Below are 10,967 nucleotides of genomic sequence, written 5' to 3' on the forward strand. Positions count from 1 at the left end.
TACACACGTACTCCCACAGTATGTGTCAGTATGTTTGAGTTTTAATATGGCTCCCTTTCTTAGTAATTGACTCCTTTATATATATATATATATATATATATATATATATATATATATATATATATATATATATATATATATATATATATATATATATATATATATATATATATATATATATATATATATATATATAAATATGTATATATATATATATTAAATATATATAAATATATATATGTATATATATATATATATATATATATATATATATATATATATATATATATATATATTGCAGGTGAAACTGGGACATTCATAAACTCTCTCTCTCTCTCTCTCTCTCTCTCTCTCTCTCTCTCTCTCTCTCTCTCTCTCTCTCTCTCTCTCTACCTAAATTTTCTTGACTTTTAATATGGCTACTTTTCTTAGCAAACTGATTATCTTTATATATATATATATATATATATATATATATATATATATATATATATATATATATAATGTGTAATGCGTGTATACACATGTATAGTCACGGTCTTCCTTGATTGACTGGGTTAAGTCTTTCAGTAATTTAATCATTATTTGCTTTTTAAATTTTATAATTACCATTATAATTAAACCATAACAAAGTTAACCAATGACAACCCACTACCATCATAAAGACATATCCTTTAAAAGTAACAATCGTATTAAAAGCATCCCTTAACTTATATTTAATATATAATAACAGCCTTAAAGGGAAAGTTCATGATACCTTCAAAAGGCAAAACGACTCTCAAGATTACGCATTCCGTTCTTAATTACGGTTGTCCTAAATTGGAATGAAAATATCAAAGGGAATTTTCTTCCTCGCCACAAACACACACAGTCTCTATTTCGGGATCCCATTCACGTAGTGAAGATGACGACTTTTTCCTTTTTATTTCTTTTTTTTTTTGGGGGCGGGAAGGGGGCATTTTTAAGTAGAAGTATCATTAGTGTACCTCGGGAAAGTATTTCTATTTTCAACTCGGGTGAGACGTAGGATAATTCAGTGGTACTTTTGTGAAATAGCTTTTTTTCCTTTTCATCTTTTTTTTTTAAATAATTTAATCATTCTAAGAGAAATAAATTATTGAATTATAAAAAAGCAATAGCAGACAAATAATATTATCAGAAACAGCATCAGAGACAAAGCTATGAAATCTTGTACCTCAAGAGAGAGAGAAGGAATTGTGAAGAATTTCAGATGATTTCAATATTGAGATTCTATATTTCCATACTGAGATTTTCTATGTTGAGATTTCCATTCTATAATCTAACTCAGATTACACAAATTTATTGCCATTGCCATTGTCAGATCTTGAGATCTTAAGAGCGATGAACTCTATGTAGCTCCTAATTCTCTGAGCGATCAAGTAATTGAAGCAAGTATATTTGTACAGATCAATCATGCTTGTGTTTGCATTTGTTTTAGACTGAGAAGCTGAGATCTAGTCGACGCGTACAGTGAGCGATGGTTCTGTGACGGTAGTAGATATAACTAAATCAATCTGTTTCTTGTTTATATTTGATTTGATTAAGAGATTCAAGGATCTTAGGGGCTATATATTGGGCTATATTGCTATCACACGAGTATTTAGAAATACACACGCACATGCACGCACACAACGTATACTGTATATATATATATATATATATATATATATATATATATATATATATATATATATATATATATATATATATATATATATATATATATATATATATATATATATATATATATATATATATAATTTTAGGAATATAGACTTGATGCTGAATAGAATAATTTTATTGGGGTATTAACTAGTCCCACTTATTTATGAACAAAAGATCATTTTGACTTACATATATGCACATACACATATATACATACATTCATAAATATACGTATATATATGTATGTATGTATGTATGTATGTATATAATCAAGTAAAGGACGACAGTCGAAAGGCCTCGCAGCACTCCAGTGTTTCTCTTTCCTTCGTGGATTTGTCTTTATTTATATATTCATCACGTTCCATATTTTCGTGATTCAGTTATACATGTATATATATGTGTGTGTGCATATATGTAAATCAAATGATCTTTTGTACATAAATAAGTGTAATTAGTAATACCCCAATACAATTATTCTATTCAGCATTAAGTCTATATTCCTAAAATTGCGTTTCAGGCCCCACTTCAATTCCACAACAGTTCTTACCAAACACAGGAAGTTACGTCGACGGGACCTGGAAACCCCACTTCTGAAGTATTGTATTATTCCATACAGTTCTCCAGAAACGCTCCATAACAGGTATAACAAACAAATAAAAAAAAAAGGACCAAGCAGAGAAACGGAAGACATTTCCAAAGATCTTTTATCCAGAGATCTTTTATCCAGAGACGCTAAGAGCTGAACTAAATGTGGCCCTTTATATGAAATCACTTGTCGGTTCGGTCTATTCAAATGGCCTGTTGCACAACGCATATGACAATTAAGCTTTGGGGAAATTAAATTGCTTCAGGTTCCTTATCGACTGTTCTTGTCCTTGTGGTGTTGTTTTATACTCGTTCGCTTATTTTTATTGCTTTTTTTATTTTGGTTTTATACTTGTGTATGTGTGTGTTTTTTTTGTTTATTCAGTGTCCCATTATAGCTTTTTGTGTATGGTATTTTTTGTGTACTTTTTGGGGGGGGGGTATCCCAGCACTAACGAAATAATCTCCAGTTCAACTTGAATTTTTCATAAAGCAGTTAGTTATTTTTAAGTGTCTGGATTCGAAACGTACAAAGCAATATACTTAGCTCTGATTTTTTTTATTCGAAGAACAGAGAAAGGAAAAAGCTAAATTTCGCTCTTTTCATGAGTAAATAAACTAAAAGTTTCATAGGATGAGACGGTTAAGTGACAGAATTTTCTCTTCTTATGATTTGTAAAAAAAAAAAAAAAAAAAAAACGCAGGAACACACAGGGCAGGATTAACAAAATCGTTAGAAAATTTACTTAAAAAATGTACATAAATAAGACCAGATTGAAATCTGATGGTTGTCATTGGGATGAGGTTGAAGTCTAGTGAATATTACAGCAAATTTAAGACAAAATATTAAACAAGTAAAAAATGCGCGGAAGAACCGAGTTTTCTGTACAGCGTATAATCATGGCCACCGAAAATAAATCTATCTTTCGGTGGTCTCGGTATAATGCTGTATGAGCCGCTGCCCATGAAACTTTAACCACGGCTCGGTGGTGTCCTATCCTATATCTTTGCCAGAAGCACGATTATGGCTAACTTTAACCTTGAATAAAATAAAAACTACTGAGGCCAGAGGGCTGCGATTTGGTAGGTTTGATGATTGGAGGGTGGATGATCAACATACCAATTTGCAGCCCACTAGCCTCAGTAGTTTTTAAGATCTGAGGGCGGACAGAAAAAGTGCGGACGGACAGACAATGCCGGCATAATAGTTTACTTTTAAAGAAAACTAAAAAGGAATCATTCGAAAAGATGAGGGCAATATTACCACATCAAAGACTATTTAAGGATTGAGGTCAAAATTGCAGTTAAGAAAGAATATTCACCTTCTAGCTTTGGCAAGGATATTTTGGTCCTAGAAAAAGGTTACGCTTAGAATTACAATTTCTGTTTCTATACAGCGCCCTCTAACTTCTTGTCAGCAGACTTTTCAATGTCCCATCACTTACAAACTATATATAGCCTAAAGTTTAATATTCTGGCACATGTAAACGCTTTGAATTCTGATATTTTCCGTGATTTCGCGAAGCATGAAACGGACAGAAAGTTCGAATGATTATTTTTTATCCCTTGTAACTATATTTGGTTCGACAGGAGAGTATCATCGACCTAACTAAAAACTGCAGTTCCAAACGACAGTTGCAGGAAAGAGAGGCCTACCGAGTTTCAATGACGCACTTTTAATAAAACAAAAAAATATCAATAATCCAGCTCCGGGTTGCATAGAATTTGAACCAAATAAATGCTTTTACATCTCGCTTGCGCCCACCGAAAACTAGCAATTTTCAATCCGGTGCTCCCAAAGTGTCAAGCTATTTCGGAGCATAGACCCGTTAATATGAAACGGAATATGTGTGTGTGTGTACACCAGGACATGGAAAAGTTTTTCATTGCTAAATTATACACTTCTGTGTCTAGACATTTTGTACATGTTCGTGTGCAGCGTGATACACAAATAGTTGGTGTATCATGAGCAAATGGTATAAATTATATTTATGGTACATCCGAGCATTATTCATGATTGCCAGTGATGGGTCATGCTTTCAGTTAAAATATATAGATATCATTAATTACATTTACAACGTGACTGAATATGTGGATAAATAAGGCTCTTTTTAGTTTTCTGTAAAAGAAAGCTATTGTGCCGGCTTTGTCTGTCCGTCCGCACTTTATTCTGCTCGCACTTTTTCTGTCCGCCCTCAGATCTTAAAAACTACTGAGGCTAGAGGGCTGCAAATTGGTATGTTGATCATCCACCCTCCAATCATAAAACATACCAACTTGCAGCCCTGTAGCCTCAGTAGTTTTTTATAATTTTATTTAAGGTTATAGTTAGCCATAATCGTGTTTCTGGCAATGATATAAGCCAGGCCACCACTGGGCCGCGGCTCATGCAGCATTATACTGAGACCACCGAAAGATAGATCTGCTTTCGGTGGCCCTGATTATACGCTGTACAGAAAACTCGATTGCGCCGAAGAAACTTCGGCGCATCTTTTACATGTTTTTTCTTTAGCTTAAATGTTGTCACATGGTAAAAATACGCTTAAAATTCTTAAAAATTTTTCTCGGACTACTGTCTTCATGGATAGCTTAAAGATTTTAATTGTAGGCTACTTTTAACAATACACCAAGATTTAAAGTCAAGAAAAGGGGTCTTATTTTCCCTGTAGTCTTTAAAGACCGTGATTTTTCCTTCATAGTCTTCATTGATTAATATATATATATATATATATATATATATATATATATATATATATATATAGATAGATAGATAGATAGATAGATAGATAGATAGATAAATAGATAAATAGATAGATAGATAGAGAGATAGATATATTTATATGTGAATATGTGTATATATATATATATATATATATATATATATATATATATATATATATATATATATATATATATATATATATTAAGCCACTCTTTCTTAATTAATTTTCTCTCCATTGAAGAGCCGTTCTAAAGATTTTCTATAGAGACTTAAGTTTTCCTTGGTGTGAGTAGACTGGCATCTTAGAAATTGGATGGAAACTTTCGAAGTCGTTCATGACTGTTTAAACACTCGAAGGTCGCTCTCTGGACGTCTGCAGGAGATCGACTTTGAAGTTGCCGTGTTACTCCCAAAATCTCTGTCCCATGTCCTTCTCTCCCACGAGACCACTTTTCTCCCCCTTTTCCTTTCTGAATGAAATAAATGAAATATAAAATTTAGGCCTAAGCTCAATCCCCCGGACCTACGAGGTCATTCAGCGGTGAAAGGGAAATTGAGTTCAAAGGTTTAAAGGCGGAACTTGAAGAAAACCTCGCAATTACACTATGAAACAATTGTCTGGCGACGGTGGAAATTAAGATGGAAGTAGGGAATATGAGCGGAGGTTTAGTAAAAGGGATGAAAGCAGTTGCAGATAGGGACCTAAGGGACGCTGCAGAGAACCTTAAGTAACGCCTACAGTGCACCGCGAGAGGTGCACTAACGGCATTACACCCCTATGGGACTCTTTTCATTCTCTTGTCTTTGTCCTTAAAATCTCATATAACCAGTACTCTGACTATCCATCCCATTAAAAGTATGCGTAAATTCTTTCGTCCAACAATACAGTACATAAAGCAGTATCGATTATCAATGTTTCTGTTTTAACTTGCCGTTTGTTAAGGCTTCCATATGTGATAGTCCCAGGACGGGTAGTAGAACAATGTCCTCCTAAAAAAAAAAAATTCTATTTCACGGTCTGTAGGGAAATGTACTTCATCGTTTTTCAATGTAGAGGTTTGCTCATTGAGAACAATGAAAACTCTCTCTCTCTCTCTCTCTCTCTCTCTCTCTCTCTCTCTCTCTCTCTCTCTCTCTCTCTCTCTCTCTTACACACACACACACATACGCAAGTGAATGCCAAGAAAATAGTGTTTTGCTTTTGCGACTTAACAAGATAAAATTTTTTAAACGCTACCTGTAGTATTCCTGTTTGAGAAATATTAAACGTGTAACTTGTATTCATAATAAATCTCAGTTAATCTTTAAGTAGACATTTACATTCAGTTTGGCCACAAGCCCTTGTTTTCATTTTTCTTTATACCACTGAGTAAACCAGTCAAATTTCTAGTGTTTAACTCCCAGGAAACATTTCGAAATAAGAATTATCTTGGAAAAATAATGGTCAACGTTTCTTGTAGAAGTTACTTGATCGGTCTCTTCCGTTTTTTTTTTATTGCAATTTTCTCTTTATTCTTACGTAACTTTCTGAGACTGGTTATTGGTGACACACAAAGGCTCAGGAAGCCTTGATCCATACTGTTTAACTAAACAAAGTTTGTTCGTTCGTTTTGTATTAAACCGGTTTAGTACCTTCGTTCCCGGTTTCATGCTGCCTATGTCAACCTCGGAGCAGTCATCCTTATACATGCTGCTTAACTTAATCAAGGAACATCTTTCCTTGTTCGATGGCCTGCCTTAACAAAGGAACATCCATCTTGTTCTGTGGTACATGATTTGACAAAGGTGCACCCATCCTTGTTCTGTGGTGCCTGAATTGACAAAGGTGCACCCATCTGTGTTCTCTGGCTTGACCTCAGAGCACCTTCCTTAGTACTGTGCTGCCTAGCTTGACCAGAGAACACCCTATCTGGCCAAGTGCTTCCCGATCTGACCAAAGAGCACCCATATTTCACTGCTGTCTGACTTACCCAAGGAACACTTATCAATGCTCCATCTTATCTAACTCTGCCAAGGAACCCCTTTCTCTCTTAGTACCTTCCTAGCCCCTTACTCTTTACTGAAGATAAGTAGGACAGTTACACGAAGGATGATAAGATGCTTTTAATAATTGCAATTTCTCACTTTAATTGCTGAGACAGCGAGCAACACAAAACGAATCTCAATTTAGCATGTGGAGATTGGTGTGTCATTTTAACCAACTACGCCATTACGTCACCTGCGGTAGAGGTACAATAGAGGTATCAGCAATGCCTCTGCACCAACAATGTAATGACTGACCTCGATGTAGTTAGGTATTCTCAAGGACCTCTTCGCCAGAGTCGACAACCTCCCTCAAACGCCCAAGCCTCTACCGGCGACGCCTCGCCAGAAACCTCCTGGAGCAGTGATGCACGACGACCTCCGCGAGGAAGGAGACAGTCGCCATGGCGAGACCCAGAACGAGGAGGATCAGAGGTCCTTGCATGTGGACGACTGTCAGGGCCAGGTTGCCATCTCCCCCTCCGGCAGAAGCGTCGTCTGTCTCTTCGGACATCTCCGTCAGGTCGTTCAGCTGTTCGAGGAAGATCTGCCGCTTCTCGTACCTCATCACGTCCTCCGTCCATTTCTGAAGGAGGCCGGACTGAAAAAATAATTGTAGTTATATGGATATTCGTTTGGTTTGGTCAATTCCGTTTCAATTTTGATGTTCCGTTTCTTGTCTTTTTTGATGATGCTGTTATTATTTTATTACTTTACTGTATTATTGCAGTTCAGCCATCTGTTCTACAAATGCCCTGAAACAATCGTCTATCCTTTCTTATGATGGAAATAAAATTCAAAATCGTGATACACACGCACACTCACAAACACGTATGTATATATATATATACATATATATATATATATATGTATATGTATATATATACATATATATGTATTTGTATATATACATATATATATATACGTATATATAGATTAGATATTTATTTATTTGTTTATATATTTGCATCCTTTCATCTATTCGCATTTTATGTGTGTGTGATTCTCCTCATCTAACATCCATTCACTCGAAGAACGAAACCTTTTAGACTTATCCACCTAACAAACACCCGCCTAGAAACTCTAATAACGCCGTCCAAATTCCCCCAAACAGAAACCATCCTTGGCCCACATCTCATAACCAATAACCAACCTGAAATCGTAACAAACATCAACAAAAAAATAAATAAATAAATAAATAATCATCACACTTATCCCTCGGATATTCACCTCCCTGGCAGCCCTGATCACCTTATTGAGGTTCTCTATGTAAGGTCCATCTTTGGGGACCATCCAGGCAGCGAATCCAGGCATGACGTTTTCTTTGGCGATGTAAAGCTTGGACCTTTCTTTCCAGGACGGGTAATGGCGCGCGATTTCCAGGTCCATATTCATGCGTTCTTGGAAGTAAGCGGCGCTGTGTCAAAAACGAGAAGGAATTGGTTAGACTGAGAGAGAGAGAGAGAGAGAGAGAGAGAGAGAGAGAGGGAGTGAGGGGAGTTAGGGAGGTTTAATGACATGTTGGTAGAATAAGTATTGGGAAGAATTTTTTGCTCTTAAAGATTTTCTCCTTAAGGACCTTAGAATGATTTTCTTGAATGTGGTTCTGATATTCATGGACGCCAGTTCTGATGTGAATGTTAAGCGTTGGCTTTATTATTATTATTATTATTATTATTATTATTATTATTATTATTATTATTATTATTATTATTACTTGTCCTAATACAAATCTCTAAATTTTAATCATTATAAATTATAATAATAATTATTATTAATAATAATAATAATTTTGGGATTAATAATAATAATAATAATAATAATAATAATAATAATTATTATTATTATTATTATTATTATTTATCCCAAAATTTAGAGCTAATAATAATAATAATAATAATAATAATAATAATAATAATAATAATAATAATAATAATAATAATAATAATAATAATAATAAGTCCTCCGAACTTACTTGTTGTTCATCACTTCTCGCAACCCAACTGTCACGGTCGATATGAGATCGGCCCTCTGGTAAACTCTCCTGTAGGCGGAGAGCTCAGATTCCTGAAAGTACTGGTAGAAGGAGCTGCTGTTGGGACGGAACTTGGCCCTGCGGAGGAAAATTGGTAATTGGTAATTATCGTAAAGGAAAGATGTTCTATATTTTCCTTTGTTTTTAATTTTTTCTTTCATTGTATATCCTGTTTTCGGCAATTGTTGTAAAATGGAGATGATTTCGCTCTGCTTTTATTTTTTCCTTTCATTTTTTTTATCCTGGTTTATAGTTTTCTGTAAATGAAAATTGTTGTGCCGGCTTTGCCTGTCCGTCCGCCTCTTTTCTGGCCGCACTTTTCTGTCCGCCCTCAGATCTTAAAAACTCCTGGTTCTAGATATATTTCCCAGTCTTTCAAGGTCGGTAAAATTGCAATTAATAGAAGTCCTTAGGAAATCTTACAGTGCCTAACTTGCTCTTTCGATAGCAAGGCTTATTCACCCGGCGTTGGCGACTATTGTTTACATGTGTCAGAGTTAACGCCCGAATTCCCACAACCGCCTGGAAAGCACGCCACCACCTTACCTCGCAGTAGAGTCGGCCAACTGCTCCAAGGTATCGATTCGCGGTGGGTATTTGGGTATTGTGAGGAAGGCAGTGAGGTTCCCTCGGTAGGCGGTGCCTATGATGAAGGCGAAGATGAGCCACGACAGGACCAGGACCCTGGACGAAAGGGTGGTAGGGAGGTCGCACAGTGACTGAGAGAAGAACATGCCGAAGGCGCTGAAGGCCAGCGAAGACTTTCTGTCCTCCCAGTATTTGCCTCGCGACTTGTCCGAGTAATCGTTTTCTGCTAACTGGGAAGGGGGAAGTTTTAGATTAGAGAGTTTCAGCTTGAGTTTATTTGTTAGATGCTTTGCGTGTCGAATTGAACTGCATACCCACACGGATGCACACATATCCATTTATACACAAACACACACACACATTTACATATATGTATATATACACATTTAATATATATATATATATATATATATGTATATATATACACACATATATATACTGTATATATACATACTCGTATATGTGCGTGTGATTGTGCAGATGTAATGTGCAGTTATTCAGTAAGTTATTATTATTATTATTATTATTATTATTATTATTATTATTATTATTATTTATGCACTATTTACCACAAGAATTAACAACTTCGGTAACATTCACGGCAACACTTAAAAATGACCACATACAAAACCGAACCCCAAAACCATTCACTCGAACGCCCAGTGCCTAAGACCATTCACAGCCCTCACTACAACTCACAACTATCATGAAGAAGGGCATAGTGACCATGAACAACAACACGCACGCCCACACGGCGTGCGTCAGTGGGTAATACAGCCCCTGCCACTGAGGCTTCAGTGTGGGCTTGGCCATGGCGAACGTGAAGGTCGCCTCCTGGATGAATTCGGTGAAGTCCGCCGCTTCCAGGAAGGCTGGAAGCATGGCCACTCGCATCACGGCGGCGAAGGCTCCCCTTTTCACGTCGACGGCCATCTGGAAAGAAGGAGGGTCAAGTGATTCCAGGTTCGAATTGTTTTGGGTGTTTTGTTCGTGAGGCTCAGAGCCCGATTGTGCATTGAGGCCCTAAAATGAAGATAATTGTCACAGTTCCTTTTAGTTTTCTGTAAAAGAAAACTGTTGCGCCGGCTTTGTCTGTCCGTCCGCGCTTTTTTTCTGTCCGCCCTCGTATCCTAAAGACTACTGAAGCTTTAGGGCTGCAAATTGGTATGTTGATCATCCACCCTCCAATCATCAAACATACCAAATTGCAGCTCTCTAACCTCAGTAGTTTTTATTTTATTTAAAGTTAAAGTTAGCCATAATCGTGCATCTGGCAACGATATAGGACAGGCCACCACATGGCCGTGGTTAAAGTTTCATGGGCCGCGG

At 36.2% G+C, this 10,967-nt stretch overlaps 1 protein-coding gene across 1 annotated transcript; it reads right to left on the reverse strand.

Annotated features, from left to right (window-relative positions):
• Positions 1-7,133: 7,133 nt before the first annotated feature.
• LOC136850488 (ionotropic receptor 93a-like) lies at positions 7,134-10,559 on the reverse strand. The gene is made up of 5 exons (XM_067124060.1): positions 10,338-10,559; positions 9,597-9,964; positions 8,991-9,128; positions 8,225-8,432; positions 7,134-7,616 (listed from the first exon to the last, which is right to left on the reverse strand). The coding sequence occupies exons 1-5, from the start codon at positions 10,530-10,532 to the stop codon at positions 7,344-7,346; spliced, it is 1,182 nt and encodes a 393-aa protein (XP_066980161.1). The 5' UTR covers positions 10,533-10,559; the 3' UTR covers positions 7,134-7,343.
• Positions 10,560-10,967: the final 408 nt, after the last annotated feature.

The sequence above is a fragment of the Macrobrachium rosenbergii genome, chromosome 22, assembly GCF_040412425.1.
Source record: "Macrobrachium rosenbergii isolate ZJJX-2024 chromosome 22, ASM4041242v1, whole genome shotgun sequence".
NCBI lineage: Eukaryota > Metazoa > Arthropoda > Malacostraca > Decapoda > Palaemonidae > Macrobrachium > Macrobrachium rosenbergii.

Coding starts and splice junctions, on each gene's coding strand:
- LOC136850488 (XM_067124060.1), bottom strand. CDS start 10,532: ATGCGAGTGGCCATGCTTCCAGCCTTCCTGGAAGCGGCGGACTTCACC. Junction 8,433..8,990: donor CGAGAAGTGATGAACAACAA/GTAAGTTCGGAG, acceptor TTTTTGACACAG/CGCCGCTTACTTCCAAGAAC. Junction 7,617..8,224: donor TGAATATCCGAGGGATAAGT/GTGATGATTATT, acceptor TTATTTTTTCAG/TCCGGCCTCCTTCAGAAATG.